The 22808-nt window shown below is 43.3% G+C and overlaps 1 protein-coding gene across 1 annotated transcript in view; it reads right to left on the bottom strand.

Moving 5' to 3' along the window:
- The window catches only part of LOC141128673 (myosin-binding protein H-like), a 110788-nt gene that overhangs the window by 3384 nt on the left and 84596 nt on the right, over positions 1-22808 (bottom strand). Inside the window, exons 6-10 of the mRNA XM_073616103.1 lie at positions 16063-16202; positions 15632-15791; positions 12881-13017; positions 912-1098; positions 92-123 (exon numbers count right to left, since the gene is read on the bottom strand). Coding sequence (XP_073472204.1) covers positions 113-123; positions 912-1098; positions 12881-13017; positions 15632-15791; positions 16063-16202 — 635 coding nt within the window. The 3' untranslated portion in view covers positions 92-112. The remainder of the gene's footprint in view (positions 1-91; positions 124-911; positions 1099-12880; positions 13018-15631; positions 15792-16062; positions 16203-22808) is intronic.

Here is a 22808-nt window from a genome sequence, read left to right as displayed (position 1 = left end):
TATTTGAATAGATTAAAGAAGTAACTCTTAAAATAATCTGTACTGTTATAATTGCTACCGCTCCTAAAACTGTGTGTTTTTTAATACTTACGTTATTCTCACATGTCATCTTTTATTGTGGAACTGAAAAAAATATAAGCGACATATGTTAGATCATAACGCACGCATGCACAGCTCTGTCTTCACAATACAACAAGTGGGTGTCTGTATATCAGTGTTAAATTGGTCCCCCCTCCCCAATGGGAGTTGTGGGGTATTTCAGTAAAAAGTAAATTTCATCGTTTTCTAATCTAATCACAATGCCGAGTCAGTAGCAGAGAAAATCATAGGAATACACAATAGAAATGTCATTCATTTGCAAAAAGACTAGCAATATAGTACTGTAACCAGTAAAAGTTTTACTGGTAATTTAGTAAGCTGAAAACTGATAGTTGGGGATACACAAAAACAAATATGCTTTATTTGAAAGCAAACTTGTAATATATTACTAGAGCCCAACCGGATTCCTAAAGGCAAGACAATATAATATTTTGTTACATATGATTGAAACAGTGTGCCATTATCGTATGATCCAATATGCTAAAGTGTTTACATTTAGATTCTGTAGTGCTGCCTAATACTGATAGATTAATGGGGACAAAAAAAATATATTATCTTTTATTTTCTACAGCCAACATCAATTGGCCTACTTGTTGTCAAAGAACATTCTCTACCTGAAATTATCATTCTATCAACCTGTACATTTCTTGAACATTCCTGAACATTCCTTTGATTAAGACTTTAACTAAATAAATAATCAATATTAGTTTTTAGCATGGTTGACCTAGGTCTTAGCCTTTTGTCTACATTATGCGGGAAAGAGCTACACTGGCGAAGACATCACAATTTCAAAGTATACATCTTCTGCTTACCTTTAACATTGAGTCTGCAGTCTACAGTTGCTTCTCCCTGAGAGTTAACAGCTTTGCAAGTATACACACCACCATCAAATGGGCTAGGTCTGCGGATTTCAAGGGAGCAAACACCTTGGTTGACAAGTGACCGGAATTTGGGATCTTCACGAATTTCCATTTGATTTTTCATCCAGACAATTTTAGGCTTAAAAGTAAATATTGTATATGTTAATGTCATAATATTTCATTTAGAGTGAGAAAATGTGTAAAGCATTATATACACTATATTACCAAAAGTATTGGGACGCCTGCCTTTACACACACATGAACTTTATCCCAGTCTTAGTCTGTAGGGTTCAGTATTGAGTGGGCCCACCCTTTGCAGCAATGACAGCTTCAACTCTTCTGGGAAGGATGTCCACAAGGTTTAGGAGTGTGTCTATGGGAATGTTTGACCATTCTTCCAAAAACACATTTGTGAGGTCATTCACTGATGTGGATGAGAAGGCCTGGCTCACAGTCTCTGCTCAAATTCATCCCAAAGGTGTTCTATTGGGTTGAGGTCAGGACTCCACCCCAAACTTGCTCATCCATGTCTTTATGGACCTTGCTTTGTTCACTGGTGTGCAGTCATGTTGGAACAAGAAAAAGCCATCCCCAAACTGTCCCCAAAAGTTGGGAGCATGAAATTGTCCAAAATGTCTTGGTATGCTGGCGCCTTAAGAGTTCCCTTCACTTGAACTAAGGGGCCAAGCCCAACCCCTGAAAAACAACCCCATAATCCCCCCTCTGCCAAATGATTTGGACCAGTGCACAAAGCAAGGTCCATAAAAAATGTTTTACTTTAGTTTCTGTCAGTAAATTTTGTAATTAAGTAATTTTTCTCCTTCACTGATGTGCGCTGATGAGGCGACACTGATGGGCACTGATAGGCTGAACTGCTGGGCATTGATGAGGTGGCACTTATGGGCACTGATGAGTTGCCCCTTATGGGTACTGATTAGGTGGCACCAATAAGGAGGCCCTAATATGCCACACTTATGGGCACTGATAGGTGGCACTGATATGTGGCAATGATGAGCACTGATAGGGGGCACTGATGAGCACTAATAGGTGGCACTGATGGGCACTGATAGGTCACACTGGTGTGCACTAATAGGTGGCACTGGTGGGCACTGATAGGCGGCACGGATAGGCAGTACTGATGGGCATTGATGGGTGGCACTGATGGGCGACACTGAAGGACATTGATGGACAGCAGTAATGGGCATTGATGGGCAGCAATGATAGGCGGGACTGATAGCCAGCACTTACCGGCATAACTAATGGGAACTGATTGGTGGCACTTGTGGGCAGTGATGGGCACTGATTGCTGGCACTGGTGGGCAATGATGGGCACTGATTGGTGAGACTTTTGGCACTATAATATAATCAGGGCACTGATGATCAGTGCCCTGATTACATGTTTTGTTGCCCCCTGCGAGGAGATGCCGCTGATCAGCTCTCCTCGCCACACTCTCTATCAGTGTGAGGCGAAGAGCGCCGATTACCGGCATCTCCATGTTTACATGTGACTGGCTGTGATTGGACATGGTAATATGTTGGTAATATATTCAGGTAATGTGTGCATTACAGTCAATAGAGTTTACAGTTTTTTTGAGTTTTTTATATTTTCACGTTGTACTTCTTGTCAAAAAGCAATATTTTTGTTGACACGTTTTTATATATATCGCAAAGGCTAAATCTGTGTCTGTAGTGCATGTTCAAACCTTATTACCATAAATAATAACATGTTATTAGATTTTTACTCCAGGAGTATATAATGAGTTTGGCAATTCTAAAGAAATGCTTAAATAATGCATTAAAATTTAACTAAACCCATTAGGTTTTAGGCGACTAAAATATACTGGAGATTTTAGTCACCTAAAATACAACAAAAACTAAAACAATTCAGATGACTAAAATACGCCTAAAACTAAAATGGCATTTTAGTCAAAAGACTATAACTAAAACTTAATAGAAATTTGACGTAAAAATTAACACTGCTAAAATTACACTAAAATTATGGTTCTGGAACAAAGCATTACAAAGTTATTTAGAAATGAAATAAAGTGTTTTTTTGTTTTTCAATTTTATTTTTTAAATTGGAAATGTGTAAATACAGTATATGTGAAGTCTGTAAAAATATTAATAAACCAAAACAAAAAAGTTTAAATAAAATAAAAAACAAACAAAAAATAGGCAGAAAAATAATAGTTAACCACCACCCCCCATCAAATGACTGCAGAGCTGTGCAGTCTCTATCTGGGACGACGTCATATGATGGAGCCCCAGAACAACCACTTGGGGGTGCACAGTGCGACGGCCGCAACTTTAACCATGTGATCGGCTGTCTCAAATCACAGCCAGTCACATGTAAATGCGGAAGTGCTGTTTATCGGCTCTCCTCACCTCACACTGACAGAGTGTGTGGCAAGGAGAGCCGATTAGCGGCATCTCCTCGCAGGGGAGACCAGTACAGGTAATCATGGCACTGATCATCAGTGCCCTAATTACAGTAAAGCCCAAGCAGTGCCCATTAGGGATGAGCCGAACACCCCCCGGTTCGGTTCGCACCAGAACCCGCGAACGGACCGAAAGTTCGCACGAACGTTAGAACCCCATTGACGTCTATGGGACTCGAACGTTCGAAATCAAAAGTGCTCATTTTAAAGGCTAATTTGCATGGTATTGTCCTAAAAAGGGTTTGGGGACCCGGGTCCTACCCCAGGGGACATGTATCAATGCAAAAAAAACTTTTAAAAACGGCCGTTTTTTCGGGAGCAGTGATTTTAATGATGCTTAAAGTAAAAAAAAAAAAAGTGAAATATTCCTTTAAATATCGTACCTGGGGGGTGTCTATAGTATGCCTGTAAAGTGACGCGTGTTTCCCATGTTTAGAACAGTCCCTGCACCAAATGTCATTTTTAAAGGAAAAAATCTCATTTAAAACTGCTTGCGGGTTTAATGTCATGTCGGGTCATGGCAATATGGATGAAAATCAGTGAGACAAACGGCATGGGTACCCCCCAGTCCATTACCAGGCCCTTTGGGTCTTGTATGGATATTAAGGGGAACCCCGCACCCAAATTAAAATAAGGAAAGGTGTGGGGCCACCAGGCCCTATATACTCTGAACAGCAGTATACAGGCAGTGCAAACAAGACAGGGACTGTAGGTTTGTTGTTAAGTAGAATCTGTTTGTAATTTTGAACATTTTTAACGTGTTTAGCTCCAGCCAAAAAATCTTTTCTAAGCTTTTTGGAAAACATAGGGAAGGGTTATCACCCCTGTGACATTTGTTTTGCTGTCTTTCCTCCTCTTCAGAAGATTTCACCTCACTTTTTTGTCCCAATGAAAAATGTTTTTTGAAAATTTGGGTTTTTTTGTGGAACAAGGATTGGAAAGCATCAGTGGAAAGGAGAAATTGTTTTCCCATATTAACTCTTACAGGAGAGAATTTCCCTTCCTAGGGGTAGATTTCATCTCACTTCCTGTTGTCTCCTTCCGTTTGCAAGTAGGAGTCGTTTGTAAGTTAGATGTTTGAAAGTAGGGTCCTGCCCTATATACTCAGCAGAAATTTGGGCCTTAGGTGTTGCTGTGGCCACAACACTGTAAGCCCTCACAGGGCCCTGCTGTGAAATATTAGATCAAGAATTGTAATTACATGCCCCTGTTGAACAGGAGCTGAAAAATTAGGCCTTAGGCACTGGTGCTGGTGCCACAACACTGCAACCCCTCACAGACACTCTAGTTGGAACGCAGGAACGAGCCCTGCTGCAAAGTATTGCATCAAAAATTGTAATTACACGCCCCTGTTAGACAGGGGCAGAAAAATTGGGCCTTAGGCACTGGTGCTGGTGCCACAACACTGCAACCCCTCACAGACACTCTAGTTGGAACGCAGGAACGAGCCCTGCTGCAAAGTATTGCATCAAAAATTGTAATTACACGCCCCTGTTAGACAGGGGCAGAAAAATTGGGCCTTAGGCACTGGTGCTGGTGCCACAACACTGCAACCCCTCACAGACACTCTAGTTGGAATGCAGGAACGAGCCCTGCTGCAAAGTATTACATCAAAAATTGTAATTACACGCCCCTGTTAAACAGGGGCTGAAAAATTGTGCCTTAGGCACTGGTGGTGGCGCCCAGAACCAAAAATGTTCTTACAAGCTATCAGCGTGATGATTGAGGAGGAAGAGGATAATTACTCAGGGATAGTCACTCAGCATCAGCATAGGCAGTCTTTGAAGGGATCTGAGATTTCAAAAAAAATTATTCGGTTACATCAGCATCAGGTGCTTGGTAGCTGGTGGTGATCCAAGACTCATTCATTTTTATGAAGGTCAGCCGATCGACCGAGTCGGTGGACAGACGCACCCTGTGATCGGTTACCACGCCTCCAGCAGCACTGAATGTGCGTTCCGAAAGAACGCTGGATGCAGGACAGGCCAGTAGCTCAATTGCATACTGTGCAAGCTCTGGCCAGTGATCCATCCTCAAGACCCAGTAACCCAGAGGATTTTCGGTGGGAAAGGTGTCCAAGTCTGATCTTGCCCCTAGGTATTCCTGCACCATGTAAAACAGACGCTGGCGATGGTTGCTGGAACCGATCATACCTTGGGGCTGCGGACCAAAAAATTGTCTGAACGCATCGGTCAGACGGCCACCTTCTCCACCGCTCCTTCTTTGACTGACCGAAGCCTCAGCAACACGTTGTCCAGAAACAGGAGTTTGTAAACTCCCAGTCTCTGGGAACGTGTTGCACAGACCTTTCTGCAAGGCCTCCCGAAGATGTTTCATCCTCTGCTCCCTCTGCGATGGCAAGATAAGGTCCGCAACCTTACCCTTGTAACGTGGATCAAGGAGGGTTGCCAGCCAGTATTGGTCCTTCTCCTTGATACCACGAATACGAGGATCCTTACGCAGGCTTTGCAGGATCAGGGAGGCCATGCAGCGTAGGTTTGCTGAGGCATTCGGTCCGGAGTCCTCTGGGTCACTAAGAACGACATGGTCCGCAGCCACCTCCTCCCAGCCACGTACAAGTCCATGTGTTTCTTGGGACTGATCCCTTAAAGACTGCTGCTGATGCTGAGTGCCAGGCTCCACCTCCATACTGACACAATCTTCCTCCTCCTCCTCTTCCTCCTCGTCCTCTTCCTGTGTGATCGGCGGGCACGCAGGAACACTGTCTGGATAAAGGGGGCCTTGAGAGCTAAGGAAGTCCTCCTCTTCCTGCCTCTGTTCTGCCTCAAGTGCCCTGTCCATTATTCCACGCAGCGTGTGCTCCAACAGGTGGACAAGGGGGACAGTGTCACTGATGCATGCACTGTCACTGCTCACCATCCTCGTGGCCTCCTCGAATGGTGACAGGACAGTGCATGCATCCCTGATCATGGCCCACTGGCGTGGGGAAAAAAAACCAAGCTCCCCTGACCCTGTCCTGGTGCCATAGTCGCACAGGTACTCATTGATGGCCCTCTGCTGCGTGTGCAGCCGCTGCAGCATGGCCAACGTTGAGTTCCACCTGGTGGGCATGTCACAGATTAGGCGGTTCTTGGGCAGGTTAAACTCCTTTTGGAGGTCCGTCAGCCGAGCACTGGCATTATATGACCGGCGGAAATGCACACAGACTTTCCTGGCCTGCCTCAGGACATCCTGTAAGCCCGGGTACCTGCCCAAGAACCGCTGCACCACCAAGTTAAGGACGTGAGCCAAACAGGGCACATGGGTCATTTGTCCCTGTCGGAGGGCAGAGAGGAGGTTGGTGCCATTGTCGCAAACCACCATTCCTGCCTTAAGTTGGCGTTGCGTCAACCACCTCTGAACCTGCCCCTGCAGAGCTGACAGAACCTCTGCCCCAGTGTGGCTCCTGTCCCCCAAGCACACCAGCTCAAGCACCGCATGACATCTTTTGGCCTGCGTACTTGCGTAGCCCCTTGAACGCCTACGGAGCACCGCTGGTTCCGAGGAAGAGGCCATGGAGGAAGAAGAAGAGGAGGGGGTGGAGGAGAGAGGTGTGTCACAATCAGCATTTTGGAGGCGTGGTGGCGGAACAACCTCCAACACTACTGCACCTTGTCCTGCATCCTTCCCAGCTGCCAGCAGAGTCACCCAATGCGCCGTGAAACTTAGGTAACGTCCCTGTCCATGCCTGCTGGACCATGAGTCAGCGGTAATATGCACCTTACCGCTGACCGCCCTGTCCAGCGAGGCATGGACATTGCCTTCCACATGCCGGTAGAGAGCCGGAATCGCCTTCCGTGAGAAAAAGTGGCGTTTGGGTACCTGCCACTGAGGAACCGCACATTCCACAAACTCACGGAAGGGGGCAGAGTCTACCAACTGAAAAGGCAGCAGTTGAAGTGCTAGCAATTTTGCCAAGCTAGCATTCAACCGCTGGGCATGTGGATGGCTGGGAGCAAACTTCTTTCGGCGGTGCAGCAGCTGGGGCAGGGAAATTTGCCTGGTACAATCTATAGTCGGTGTACCAAAAGCAGATTGCCCACAAGTACTTGGCTGTGACACACCTAATTCTACACCTTCATTCCTCTCACTGCAGGTCTCAGAGAGGACTGAAGGTCTAGTGGGGTTGGAAATCTCAGCTGATGAGGAGCAAGGAGAGATCCTCTTTGTTCTTTGGTGTGGGTCTTTTAGATACGCTTGCCAACGAACTGCATGGCAGGTCAACATATGTCTGGTCAAGCATGTGGTACCCAAGCGGGAGATGTTTTGGCCACGCGAGATACGCTTGAGACATATGTTGCAAATAGCAGCGGTGCGATCTGATGCACTCGTCTCAAAAAAGGCCCACACCAAAGAACTTTTTGAATAACGCGCAGAGACTGCAGCGCCCTGCACATGTGGAGCTTTGGGGTGTGATGCAGTCAATGTGCTGCCCTTAGGCTGGCCCCTGGAGGGCATCCTGCCTCGTTGGTGATGTGCCGCCGCCTCCTCCTCCTCCTCTCTCCTATCAGGCACCCACGTTGAGTCAGTGACCTCATCATCCCCTCCCTCCTCATCACTGGAGCAAACCTGGCAGTATGCTGCAGCAGGGGGAGCATGACTGCCAGATTGCTGTCCTTCTTGGGCACCCCCTCTGTCCGTGCTCATGTTACTGCCTTCATCGAGCTCAGTATCGTCATCAGAGCCTTCCAAACGCTGGGCATCCTCCTGGAGCATGTACCCAACACTGTGGTCAAACAGTTCGAGGGAATCCTCATGAGGACATGGTGGAGCTAGGGAAGGAGTCACTGATGACATTGAGCTGAGGGAAGAGGCCGCTGCTTTGCCAGACAAAGCACCCTGGGCATGGGTGAGAGAGGATGAGGAGGATGAGGACGGCTTGGTCATCCACTCGACCAAGTCTTCCGCATGTTGCGGCTCAACACGGCCAGCTGCCGAAAAAAAGGCCAAGCGTGTCCCATGGCCACGTGCTGATGAGGATGCACCGTCTCCACGACCAGCACTAGACACAGAGCCTGCTTGCCCTCTCTTATTGGCTTGTGACTGTCTGCCTCTCCTTCTTGGCCTTCCAGACATACTAATGGCCTGTAGCTGCACTAAGCTGGGATAGAACACCTGTAATTTTCTTCAGGTAGCTTTATATACTGTAACCAGACAAGCCTGCCTGTCAGTAGGAAGATAACAGGAACGGATCTAGCTGAACACTGTGAGCAGGACGCACTGTACTAAATGTAAATAGTCTAGCTGCCTGACCGTGGTACTAATAGGATCAAATAGAACACCTGTAATTTTCTTCAGGTAGCTTTATATACTGTAACCAGACAAGCCTGCCTGTCAGTAGGAAGATAACAGGAACGGATCTAGCTGTACACTGTGAGCAGGACGCACTGTACTAAATGTAAATAGTCTAGCTGCCTGACCGTGGTACTAATAGGATCAAATAGAACACCTGTAATTTTCTTCAGGTAGCTTTATATACTGTAACCAGACAAGCCTGCCTGTCAGTAGGAAGATAACAGGAACGGATCTAGCTGAACACTGTGAGCAGGACGCACTGCACTAAATGTAAATAGTCTAGAAGATAACAGGAACGGATCTAGCTGAACACTGTGAGCAGGACGCACTGCACTAAATGTAAATAGCAGGAACGGCTCTAGCTGAACACTGTGAGCAGGACGCACTGCACTAAATGTAAATAGCAGGAACGGATCTAGCTGAACACTGTGAGCAGGACGCACTGCACTAAATGTAAATAACAGGAACGGATCTAGCTGAACACTGTGAGCAGGACGCACTGCACTAAATGTAAATAGTCTAGAAGATAACAGGAACGGATCTAGCTGAACACTGTGAGCAGGACGCACTGCACTAAATGTAAATAGCAGGAACGGATCTAGCTGAACACTGTGAGCAGGACGCACTGCACTAAATGTAAATAGCAGGAACGGATCTAGCTGAACACTGTGAGCAGGACGCACTGCACTAAATGTAAATAGCAGGAACGGATCTAGCTGAACACTGTGAGCAGGACGCACTGCACTAAATGTAAATAGTCTAGAAGATAACAGGAACGGATCTAGCTGAACACTGTGAGCAGGACGCACTGCACTAAATGTAAATAGCAGGAACGGATCTAGCTGAACACTGTGAGCAGGACGCACTGCACTAAATGTAAATAACAGGAACGGATCTAGCTGAACACTGTGAGCAGGACGCACTGCACTAAATGTAAATAGTCTAGAAGATAACAGGAACGGATCTAGCTGAACACTGTGAGCAGGACGCACTGCACTAAATGTAAATAGCAGGAACGGCTCTAGCTGAACACTGTGAGCAGGACGCACTGCACTAAATGTAAATAGCAGGAACGGATCTAGCTGAACACTGTGAGCAGGACGCACTGCACTAAATGTAAATAACAGGAACGGATCTAGCTGAACACTGTGAGCAGGACGCACTGCACTAAATGTAAATAGTCTAGAAGATAACAGGAACGGATCTAGCTGAACACTGTGAGCAGGACGCACTGCACTAAATGTAAATAGCAGGAACGGATCTAGCTGAACACTGTGAGCAGGACGCACTGCACTAAATGTAAATAGCAGGAACGGATCTAGCTGAACACTGTGAGCAGGACGCACTGCACTAAATGTAAATAGCAGGAACGGATCTAGCTGAACACTGTGAGCAGGACGCACTGCACTAAATGTAAATAACAGGAACGGATCTAGCTGAACACTGTGAGCAGGACGCACTGCACTAAATGTAAATAGTCTAGAAGATAACAGGAACGGATCTAGCTGAACACTGTGAGCAGGACGCACTGCACTAAATGTAAATAGCAGGAACGGATCTAGCTGAACACTGTGAGCAGGACGCACTGCACTAAATGTAAATAGCAGGAACGGATCTAGCTGAACACTGTGAGCAGGACACACTGCACTAAATGTAAATAGCAGGAACGGATCTAGCTGAACACTGTGAGCAGGACGCACTGCACTAAATGTAAATAGCAGGAACGGATCTAGCTGAACACTGTGAGCAGGACGCACTGCACTAAATGTAAATAGCAGGAACGGATCTAGCTGAACACTGTGAGCAGGACGCACTGCACTAAATGTAAATAACAGGAACGGATCTAGCTGAACACTGTGAGCAGGACGCACTGCACTAAATGTAAATAGCAGGAACGGATCTAGCTGAACACTGTGAACAGGACGCACTGCACTAAATGTAAATAGCAGGAACGGATCTAGCTGAACACTGTGAGCAGGACGCACTGCACTAAATGTAAATTGCAGGAACGGATCTAGCTGAACACTGTGAGCAGGACGCACTGCACTAAATGTAAATAGTCTAGAAGATAACAGGAACGGATCTAGCTGAACACTGTGAGCAGGACGCACTGCACTAAATGTAAATAGCAGGAACGGATCTAGCTGAACACTGTGAGCAGGACGCACTGCATTAAATGTAAATAGTCTAGATAGAAGATAACAGGAACGGATCTAGCTAAACTGAATACAGTGTATATATATATATGCAACACCTGGGATGCATATATATACACAATACACTGTAAGTGCAGCTAACTGACTGACTGTTCTGCCTAATCTATCTAACTCAAATCAAATGACACTGTCTCTCTCTCTCTCTATCTCTCAGCACACCGGAACACACACTACACAGGGCCGCCGTGCAGGCGGCCTTATATAGTGTGGGGTGTGTACTAAATCCCCTGAGCCATAATTGGCCAAAGCCACCCTGGCTTTGGCCAATTACAGCTCTCTCTACTGACGGCGCTGTGATTGGCCAAGCATGCGGGTCATAGTGCATGCTTGGCCAATCATCAGCCAGCAATGCACTGCGATGCCGCAGTGAATTATGGGCCGTGACGCGCCACACGAATTTGGCGCGAACGGCCCATATCGTTCGCAATTCGACAAACGATCGAACAGCCGATGTTCGAGTCGAACATGGGTTCGACTCGAACACGAAGCTCATCCCTAGTGCCCATCAGTGACACCAATCAGTACCCATTAGTGATGCCAGTCAATGCTGCCTTTCAGTGCCTATCAGTGCCTGCTCATCAGTGCTGCCCATCATTGCCCATCAGTGCCGCCCATCAGTGCCCATCAGTGCCACCAATCCATGCCACGTATCGGTGCCACGTATCAGAGCCCATCAGTGTGGCATATTTGTGCCTCCTCATCAGTGCCACCTAATCAGTGCTCTTCAGTGCAGCCTATCAGTGCCCATCAGTGCCGCTTCATCGGCGCATATTAGTGAAGGAGAAAAATTACTTATTTACCAAATATACTGACAGAAACTAAGAAAAACATTTTTTTTTCAAAATTTTTGGTCTTTTTTTTAATTAAAAAATAAAAAACCCAGCAGTGATTACATACCACCAAAAAAAAGATCTACTTGTGTGAAAAAAAATGATAAAAATTTCATTTGGGTACAGTGTTGCATGACTGCGCAATTGTCATTCGAAGTGGGAGAGCGCTGAAAATTGACCTGGTCAGGAAGGGGGTGAAAGTGCCCAGTAGGCAAGTGATAGATAGAAGAAGACTAATGCCGCGTACACACGGTCAGAATTTCCGACAACAAATGTTTCATGGGAGCTTGTTGTCGGAAATTCCGACCGCGTGTAGGCTCCATCGGACATTTGTTGTCGGAATTTCCGACAACAAAAATTTGAGAGCTGGTTCTCAAATTTTCCGACAACAAAATCCGTTGTCGGAAATTCCGATCGTGTGTACACATTTCCAACGCACAAAATTCCACGCATGCTAGGAATCAAGCAGAAGAGCCACACTGGCTATTGAACTTCATTTTTCTTGGCTCATCGTACGTGTTGTACATCACCATGTTCTTGACGTTCGGAATTTCTGACAACATTTGTGCGACCGTGTGTATGCAAGACAAGTTTGAGCCAACATCTGTCGGAAATAAATCCTGGATTTTGTTGTCGGAATGTCTGATCATGTGTACGCGGACAGTTAGGATGGATTTGAGTGAACTAAAGATTAATATGGGGTTAAACAGAGCAACAGGTTGCTGTAACTGACCTCATTTGCAGATCTAAGTTCATCCCTTTGATCTGCAGATGAATGAACAGAATTATACAAAAGTAACAATATGTTACTTTGTATAATTGTGTCTGGAGCAGTATTGTTTATAAACACTGATTCAGACTGCTTTTTTGACAGCAAACCTGGCGACACCTTCTCCGAGTACACAGTAATGCTGGCTTTGATTCATAAAAATCGACAATTATTATATACTGGGGAGGAGGTCCAGAAACAGAGCAGATAGACTGGATGTGCTACACACGTCCTGTGTACAGTGATATAGTCCAAGCCCAAAGTCTGCAACTAGTTAAGAAGATTAATTGACACTGTAATAATATTACAGATATGTCTAATACCTGTATATAGTTATATACTGTATATTTATATGTTTATTTAAATGTCTTACCTTGGGGGTGCCACGAACACTGCACACTAGTTTAGTACTATATCCATGTGTTGTTGTTCGGTCATTAGGAGGCTGAGTGAACTTTGGTGCTTCTAACAAAGCAGCATCGTTATACTCAGGAGGCTTGTAAGTATTTTCTATAGATACAAAATAGGAAAATAAAAGGAAATATAATGTTTGAAGACCGACTTTCATCTGTGTTTTTAAATGCGAGCATAGAATAGAGAGACAGACAGAAGGACTAAAAAGGCATTTCATTTAATGGTTATGCATTAGTCTGTTATCTACCATTTAGGCTAAAGGTGGCTGGCACTGCATTCAGATGTTAGAAGCAGAATATATTCGGTTTCACCTATTAGTAGTGAGTCACTGAATCAGGACAAAGCCTGTACTGATATCCAGACACCCCATATGCATATACCTGTTCCAATAAAGTGACTGAACCCCCAAGAACCCCCAAGGAGTAAAGCAAGAATAAGCATGACAATCCTGAAATATGCACCTTCAAAATCAAATCTTAGGACTGGATGGGCAGCAATACAAACCCTCTGGCAGATAAAACAGCTCCCTTATATACTATATATTTCATCTTTATGTTCAGCTGTTTGCCTGGAGTTTCGCATTAAGTGTTCGAGATAAGGATAAGTTAAAGATAAACTCTGTTTTTTAAGCACTTTAAGAAGCTCATTTATTAGCTTAAAGAGTTTTCAGTGTTTTTATCCTTGCCTGTATTCAAATTTAAAGTGGTATTAAAAAAAAAAAAATATGTCAAACTTCCTGTACCTGCTCTGTGTAATGGTTTTGCACAGAGCAGCCACAATCCATTTCTTCTCGGGTCCTCTGCCAGCGCTCCTGGCTCTTCCCCCTTGACCAGTGCACCCAATAGCTAGCCGCTTGCTATGGGTGCACTGGCACATGCTCGCTTCTGAGCCCTGCGTCATGCGTCCATAAGCCCCCACTCTCTCCTCATTGGCTCACTGGCTGTGATTGACAGAAGTGGGAGTCAATGGCTTGACTGCTGTCTTAGCCAATGAGGAGAGGGAGATCCAGGGACAGCTGAGGCTCTCGTGCACATAGCTGGATCGGGAGGGGGCTCAGGTGAGTATTAGGGAGCTGTGAGGGGAGCAGCGAACAGGTTTTTTACCTTCATGCATAGAATGCTCGAAAATAAAAAACCTTCAGCCTTTACAACCACTTTAAGCTTGAGCCTTGGTCACTAACTCTGGTTTCCTGTTTCAGGGTGGCTCCTTTCTTCTGTAGGGTTCCATGGAGTCATCCTTGTATGGTGGGACCAGAACTATGAAACACACAGCCCTGTAACCTAGGATGACAAGGCACTCCCCTACTCCTCCTTCTTCCAAACTCTCAAGACTGCACTGTTCATTAACTCTTTCCTGTGAAGACCAGGAGTTTAAAGTGATACTAACATTTTGTTTTTTTTTTAGTTAAAAATAACAAACGTCATACTTACCTGTTCGGTGGTTTTGCACAGAGCAGCCAAGATCCTCCTCTTCTCAGGTCCCTCTTCGGAGCTCCTGGCCCCTCCCTCCTGCTGAGTGCCCCCACTGCAAACAGCTTGCTATAAGAGCACCAGAGCCACAGCTTCCTGTATCCATTCAGACACGGAGCCGGGCCCGGCCCTGCCTCCTTTCTCTCCTCATTGGCTGGCTGACTGACTTTGACAGCAGCGGGAGCCAATGGTGCAGCGCTGCTGTCTCAGCCAATGAGGTGGGAGAGTTCCAGCCAGCCGAGACACTCCTGTAACATCGCTGGATTGAGATGGACCTTAGATAAGTATTAGAGGGGCTGAGGGGGGCTGCTGCACACAGAAGGCGTAAAGGCGAAGACGTTATAGAAACGTCATCGAGCATATCTCATTGATGCAAAATAGGATTGCCACCGTCATGCCGCTTGTACGGGAACATATGGAGCAAGCTCAGAAGGCCCAGAGAAGGGTTTATAAATTGGGGTGCCCCAATCCACTTCTTTATCTTGAAGGCTAAGTTCACCTTTTTTAAAAAAAATTCCAGCTCCCCTAAGTACTAATATAGCATTAATGTACTTCTTTTGCAAAAAAAAAAACAGCTTTCCATTTATTCTACTAACGCTTACCTCACGCTCTTCATGGATGTTTAAAAACCCTGCTCCATTACTTCTGCCTTACTTCCTGGTCAGACTTTAGGTCATGACACAGGAAGGAGTTGACCAGCTGAGGGTAGATGATGCAGGGTATGTGCTACTGAGATCAGCTGGTCAACTCCTTCCTGTGTCATGATCTAAAGTCTGACCAGGAAGTAAGGCAGAAGTAATGGAGCAGGGTTTTTAAACATCCATGAAGAGAGTGAGGTAAGTGTGGGTAGAATAAATGGAAAGCTGTTTTATTCTTGCAAAAGAAGTACATTAATGCTATATTGGTACATAGGGGAACTGGAATTTAGAACAAAAAAAATGTGAACTTAGCCTTAAATGTATAGAATGCATTAAGATAAAAAAAACGTTGTGCCTTTACATTCACTTTAAAGAAGCAGCACTGAGGATGCAGCAGCCAGAATAATTAAAAGTTGTAAACCACAAAAGCTAAGGTAAGAATTTTAATAAATAGTTTACTGGAGAATGTTGTTATTTTGTTGTTTCCAATGTGTTGAAAGTTTAATACTACTGCAATAATCAGGGAAAAGCTGATATTTACTTGTTTGTTTTTTGTGCCCAGAGCCACAAACAATCAGCACCAACAAATGTACTTTAATTTACCTGGTTTCTTTATTACAGCGGGATTCTTAGTTGTGGCAGCAGTCTCACTACGTCCACACAGGTTCTCAGAGAAAACCCTGAAGAAGTAGGCATTGCCGATGATCAAGTCAGAAATAGTGCAGTTAGTTTGGCGATAATTCTCATGGACTGTAAACCATTCCTGAAAGATATTATTTGCCCATTAGAAAATATGCATTGTAAGAAAAAAAATTCATTCAATTATTTCCGTGTCTCAATTTGCAACAAACTAATGAAACATTTACCATAATAACAATAAAAATGAATGCTGTAATTTACACACTTTTTTTTTTTGGAAAGGCCCACTTCTCCATTTTCAAGCCTACTTTATTTGAGTGCAGTGGAATATCATGATAACAAGAATTTTATTCATATTATATTTTATTAAAATAGCTGCAAAATTAACATCTTACCCCAGTTTTCTTATCTGATTTCTGCACAGTATAACCTGTAATTTCTGCGTTTCCATTGTCCTGTGGTGGGATCCATTCAAGAGCTGCATTGAAGCCCCATACATCCACAAGCGTGATACCCTTGGGTGGACCAGGTCGTTCTTAAAAGAAGCAAACACAACACGTTTGAGGCTGCAAACATTTTTCTCTTGCACAGTTTCACCCTTTCACAAGGGTTGCGCAAATCACCATGCCACACTATCCATAGAAAATTAGAGACAGTCTTTGATGAAAAATTATATATTAGCAGAGGCAGTCGCAGACTGCTACTGTAAAATGACATAAGGGTGATAATGCTAATAGTAGTGATATGCTAAAAGCAATGTCGTTTGAGTTGCTTATGATTCATGCTCTTAATACAGAAACAGAATTTCTCCTTCAGACATCCTAAGGAGTAGATAAGATAAAAGAAATGCATTACACTGAGGAAATTGGATACCACAAAAAGGAAAATAGGATCCCTATGGCTGCCTCAAACTAATAAAGATTCATCAAATATAGACAGATTGCTGGATCTGAATTTATGTTGTAAGATCTTGTACATGAGGATCCCTGAATTAAGGGGGAGATAAATGATTGCAGTGCTTTTAAGGACTAAGTAAATGTTATGTGATGTCATTGTAATAAATATATATATTTTTGATAATTTTTTGCGTAGTCCTCGAGTACCTGAAAAGTCCAGGTATTGTTTTTTTTTTTTTTATATTCAGGAAGTGGTACCTTTTTAAATAGCCCACCACAACCCAATAAAAATATTGAGGTACACTGTGATGTTATCAGCACTTCTCAGCATAGGCCGGTGGCATCCAACTGAAAAGGGCCCAGGGGCCACATTTTGTATCAATAAGTCAAAGGGATGGCTACATCTTAATGCATACGGGGGGACATATATTTAAAAAAAAGTTACAGTTGTTACATCCACAAATATCCCACATTTTGTGTGTCTGACATTGAAAAATTACAGATTTACCAGACTATCGCAGTTCAGTGTATTAAATGCAATAATTTGATCCCCCCTGTTTTGCCTGAATATGCAAAAGTGTGGAACATTTGCTACACTTTTGCATTACATGAAAGTGTACCAATTTGCCAAAAATTAGCCCTCTGTGGATGTTTAAGAGGAGATCCACATCACTTTTTGAACAGATTAGCACCTTAATTAGTATGCAAACTAGTTTAAAGTACTTTAAATTTGCAAAAGCAGGCCTACATTCACCAATTCACCCAAAAAATTAATAAACAAATTGAATGAAAATTTTTAAAAGAAGGCCTACATTTACCAATTCACCCAAAAAATGAATAAACTAATTGAATGAAAATGAAAAAAAGCAGGCCTACATTCATCTAAAAAAAAATAATAAACAAATTGAATGAAAATTAAAAAAATAAAGTTTAAATATTAAATGGTTAAAAAAAAATAAAATAAATAAAAATCAGCAGAAAAATAACACCTAACAAGAGAAGGGGAAACAGTAGTTAAGTATCGCTTATTGGGGTAAACTAAAGGATTGATAAGGGGTTTAAAAAGCATCAATTTTTTTTTCAACTGACAAGGTTGCTTTAAGCCCTTTGTTTAACAGTGCCTTTACACTGGAGGGCAGAAAGGACTGGCCAATCTCGTCACCACTGTGATTAGCTTTTCATGTGACAATGGTCACATGACCGAGAGCCAGCTAGCTCCTGATCATTAGAAGAGAACAAGAGCTTTCTTTGACAGCTCAATCGATGTGCTGAGAGCACACATTGAGCATAGGATGCTTTGCTGCCCATTGACAGAAACGGTATGTGTGGAGTGTGGGTGTTAACCACGTCAGCCCCGGAAGGTTTTACCCACTTCCTGACCAGTCCATTTTTTTTCGATACGGCACTGCTTCGATTTAACTGACAATTGCACAGTCGTGCGACTCTATATCCAAATAAAATTTATGTCCTTTTTTCCCCACAAATAGAGCTTTCTTTTGGTGGTATTTGATCACCTCTGCAGTTTTTATTTTTTGCGCTATAAATGAAAAAAGACTGACAATTTTGAAAAAAAACAATATTTTTCACTTTTTGATAAAATACATATTCAAAAAAAAAAAAATGTAAAAAAACGAATTTCTTCATCAATTTAGGCCAATATGTATTCTGCTACATATTTTTGGTAAAAAGCGTATATATTGATTGGTTTGCGCAAAAGTTATAGCGCCTACAAAATAGGGGATTGATTTAGGGACTTTTTTTTTATTGTTTGTACTGTTAATGACGGCGATCTGCAATTTTTAGCGGGACTGCAGATTGCAGCAGACAAGTTTGACGCTAAGTGACACTTTTTGGGAAACTGTGACATCAATACAGCGATCAGAGCTAAAAAAAATGTTCTGAACCCTGTGTAAATGATACTGGCAGGGTAGGGATTAACACTAGGGGGTGATCAAGGGGTTATATGTGATCCCCAGGAGGTGTTTCTGACTGTGGGGGGAGTGGATTCACTGGAGGAAAAGAGAGATCGTGATTCAGCTTAGCTGAAACACAATCTCTCTCTTTTCCTCCCTGACAGAGCAGCGATGTGCTTTGTTTACATTGGCTCACCGCTGCTCCGTTTCGCCAGTGAACGATCGTCGGGTCGCGGCGACCCACTGATTGGCCCCCGCTGTGCACGTGTACGTGATTTTGTGCACCCGGGCCACCCTACCACAGTAAATGTATGTGGGGCGGTCTGGAAGCGGTTAAACCCCATCCTCTTTTCCGACACACATTTACTTTACGTGGGCAGCAAGAGGTTAACTGGCATCATATTCAGAATAAAGTTCACCTCTTTGATCAGCAGATGAATTAAACAGTATACATACTACAAAAACATTTTTTTTTACATGGTATTTCTAAATGAAGCTTATGAAAAGTGATCTGCATACTGTTCAGCAGCTTTGCTGCACACAGCAGCTGCAGCATCATTTTGACAGCTGGGATTTGCTGATAAGAGCAGCAGAGCAAGAGCGCTGGCTACAGCTATATGAAAATACATGGCATTTGTATCTAAAATATCACACTGACTTATATGATGTCAAAAGATTAACAATATATGTGTATGTACAGTATGTGCAAATCTTGGGTGAAAACATTTATAAATAGTTCCTATAGTGTTCCCGTGGCTAATCTAGAAAGCTATACATTAAAGTGTATGTAAACCCTACTAATGAATTTCTCTTATTTAGTCCTTTTTGGTCTGTTAACTATACAGTTAACCTCATCGTGCCTAATGCCATGTACACAAGAGCAGGCTTCTTGTCGGACTGAACTCCAAAGGTCTTTTCAACGGAGGTCCGACAGAGTTCTGACAAAACGGATTTGCCTACACACGATCCCACTAAAGTCCGATCATTTCGAAGGTGATGACATACGACCGGACTAGAAAAGAAAGTTCAATAGCTAGTAGCCAATAGCTGCCCTTGCGTCGTTTTCGGTCCGTCAGACTAGCATACAGACGAACGTTTTTTTTTCGATAGGAAACGAGTCCATCAGAAAGACTTGAAACATGTTCTATTTCTAAAGTCTGTCAGATTTTTCGACAGAAAAGGTCCGATGAAGCCCACACACGATCGGAACGGATTTGTTCCGTCTGACCTTTTCTGCCAGAATGTCCGCTCGTGTGTATGTGGCATAAGGGTAAAACAAATCTAAATGCCTAAGCACAATTTTGCAACTTTGACATGTGTTAGTAAAACCGTAAATATCATCACAACTACTTTGTGCATCCAGGTGGAGTATACCGCGTTTTTTTCAGGACACATTGTGCTTTTGTTTGGTGATAAATGACAATGGATATCTCCTGATTTTTTTTTTATTATCAGATGAAAACTTTCCTAAAATCGTAAAAAAAAAATCATTCTTTTTTAAATTTAGCTGTATATTTCTTGCTACTACCATAACCTTCAACCAAAGAACAACCCAAAATAATTCCTCCTGCTCCTGACGATTGCAGCAATACCACATATGTGTATGGTAGTTGTGGTTTGTACTCGTAGTACAGCCCAAAATCAATAGTGTGCATTTTGCTTTTTTTTTTTCATCCTACCTAAAACACACTGACACTGACACTAACTGATACTGATAGTAATTTGTTTAAAAATCCTCTCCAAAAAAAATACAGACCCTGACCTTGACCCAAAAACTAACTTTGGTACTGACTTAGATCACACCTTGATGTTGGTATTTTTTTTATTATTAGTATTATTTTTAATTTTTTTAATTTTTTTTTTACACACAGAGAGATACGATGTTTCCCTCTTCTCCATTCACAGAGAGCGAAAACACAGGGGTGGGCTTCACAGTGGCTGATCACTATGATACCCAATCAGAGGCTATCACAGCGATCAGGTGACCCGGAATCTGGAGTTTCGGGTCCTGATCATTAGGATGGGGCCTGGGGCTCTCAGTGCTGGGAGAGCGCCGCACTTCCAGCACAAAGGGAGATATGCAAATATGCGGCCCCACGCAAAAAAGCCCAGTCCAGTGGGTCCGCATATTTGAGTACGCTTGGTGTAAAGGGGTTAAAAGCATTTTGTTATATCTTTTTGATAAGTTCAAAAATTCCTACTAATCTTGCCAGATATCTGTTGAGTGTTGAACTGATATTTTCCTTTACACTCTGCCTGTTCTAACTGTTATCAACAACATTTCTAATCACAAGTTCAAGATCTGCATGTGACACTCACAGACTGCAGCTGAAGGTGCTTTAAGGACTACCAGAAAGCTGCTTGAGGGCCAGTTCACAACATAGAAACACAGTCCGGATGCGTTCCAGATGCTTTTCTGCATGCAAGTTTTTTACGATTTTTTTATGCGTTCCAGTACATTTTTAATGCATTTTGGTGCTTTTTTGATGCAGCCCAGTGCATTTTACCCCTCTTTTAAATAAGGACATGTGTGTTCCAGTGTGTTTTTGGTGCATTTAGGTGCGTTCCAATGCATTTTTTATGTGTTTTACAGCGTTACAGTATAGTCCAGTGCAGGAAAAATGCAGCATGTTACTTTTTTTTCTGGAACTGCAAGCACTGGTGTGAACTATGCCATTGGAAACCATATAACCTACTTTCCATGCATTTTTGATGCAGAACAAAATGCACTAGACTGCATGTGGTGTGAACTGGTCCTTAATCTTTTTGCTCCTTAGCTTCCAGTTAGCTGTAGATCCCTGAAATTCCCACAGTGCCTTCCAGCTCCCATAGAGCAACCCAACCTCCTATGGTGGCCTGTAGTGCCTCTCAACCCCTCAAAGTGCCCCCAGGTGCCCTAGGAGCCCTCAGTCTTCACAGTGTTTACCAACCTCCCATGGTGCTGCCTTGCTTGCTGAAGATCCTCCAGCCCCACCATAATGCCCCCAACCGTGCTCCACTGTACCCGCCACCCCTGCAGTGCCCTCCATTCTCCCACACTGGCCCTGAAAACCCCCCAGCCTCCTTCAGAGGCCACCATCTCACATCTCCCTAAAGACCTTATCCCTCACAGTAACACACAGATCCTCAAGAAACCTAATTTCCAACAGGGCCAGCAAATCTGCTGCAGAGTCCCCTTGCACCCTTCAGAACTTTACATCCCCCACCCCACAGTGACACCTAGCCCTATCCAAAGTATCCAAAGCCTTCCAGAAATTCAATACATATTTTGTATTCCCATACCTTTGAGTGAGTATAAACTTTTTTTTTTTTTTTTTTACAGTTGGGGCACGGAAGGTTTTGGAAATTACCAGGCCCTGGTCTTAAAAAGGTTGAGTACCACTGGTCTATAATAATATAAAATGTACAAAAATGTACATTATCCAGTGATAACATTTTATGTCAGGGTCATTTGTGGTGCAAACCTTCTTAAGTCATTCATCATACTGTCTTTGTAAGCTTGTAACATGTTCAAAAAGTCTTACAAAATTTTCTGTAAAAAAGAATGGAAAAGAAGATTGCCATTAAACATTGTAAACTGTAAGGTTGCCGGACTAGGTTTTTTTTACAATACACATCAACTATTTTATGAAACAATATTTAGCTTAAGGACAAGATCTGTTTTCAAAAATGTTGATCAGGCCTCATTCACACTTTCACTTGTATTGCAACGCGAGGCACCGCAAGCTCCTTGTGATAGTGTAATGCAGTGCTAATCAGTCTGAATGGCACTCCAACTCACTTTGCATGCATTGCAGGTCTGATTTCAGGTCTGTTCATTTATTTTGAATAGGCTGCCTAAGGCCCCATACACAATATTAGATTTTCTGCAATTTTTGTCTTCAGATTTATCAAAACCATGTAGTGCAAGGGCCTGCCTGATTGCATACAAATTGAAACTCTTAAGGTTTGACCTCATATTATGTGGTTTTGGTAAATCTGAAGACAAAAATCTGCAGAAAATCTAATAGTGTGTATGGGGCTTAAGTCTAAAGGCCGTACACATGGTCAGAAAATCTGAAGATAAACTTTGTCCGATGAACGATCTGCCGATTTTCTGATCGTTAGTATGCTGCTTTTGACAGCCGATTACGAATTTTCGGCAGACAAAAACTGGATGTGCAGGCTTGAAAGTTTTTGTCTGATGTGACCACAACGTCCGATTTTCTTTTCAGTAGTACGGTTTTCTGATAAAAAAAAAATCTGAAGAGCAAGACTAGGCATGCTCAGAAATGGAAAGAACACATACAAAACAATTCAACACATTACGTCACTTCTGACGTTGAATTCTGT

The sequence above is a fragment of the Aquarana catesbeiana genome, linkage group LG02 (genome assembly GCF_042186555.1).
Source record: "Aquarana catesbeiana isolate 2022-GZ linkage group LG02, ASM4218655v1, whole genome shotgun sequence".
NCBI lineage: Eukaryota > Metazoa > Chordata > Amphibia > Anura > Ranidae > Aquarana > Aquarana catesbeiana.
The sequence above is the reverse complement of the archived record's forward strand: the minus strand, read 5'-3'. Positions and strand labels throughout refer to the sequence as shown.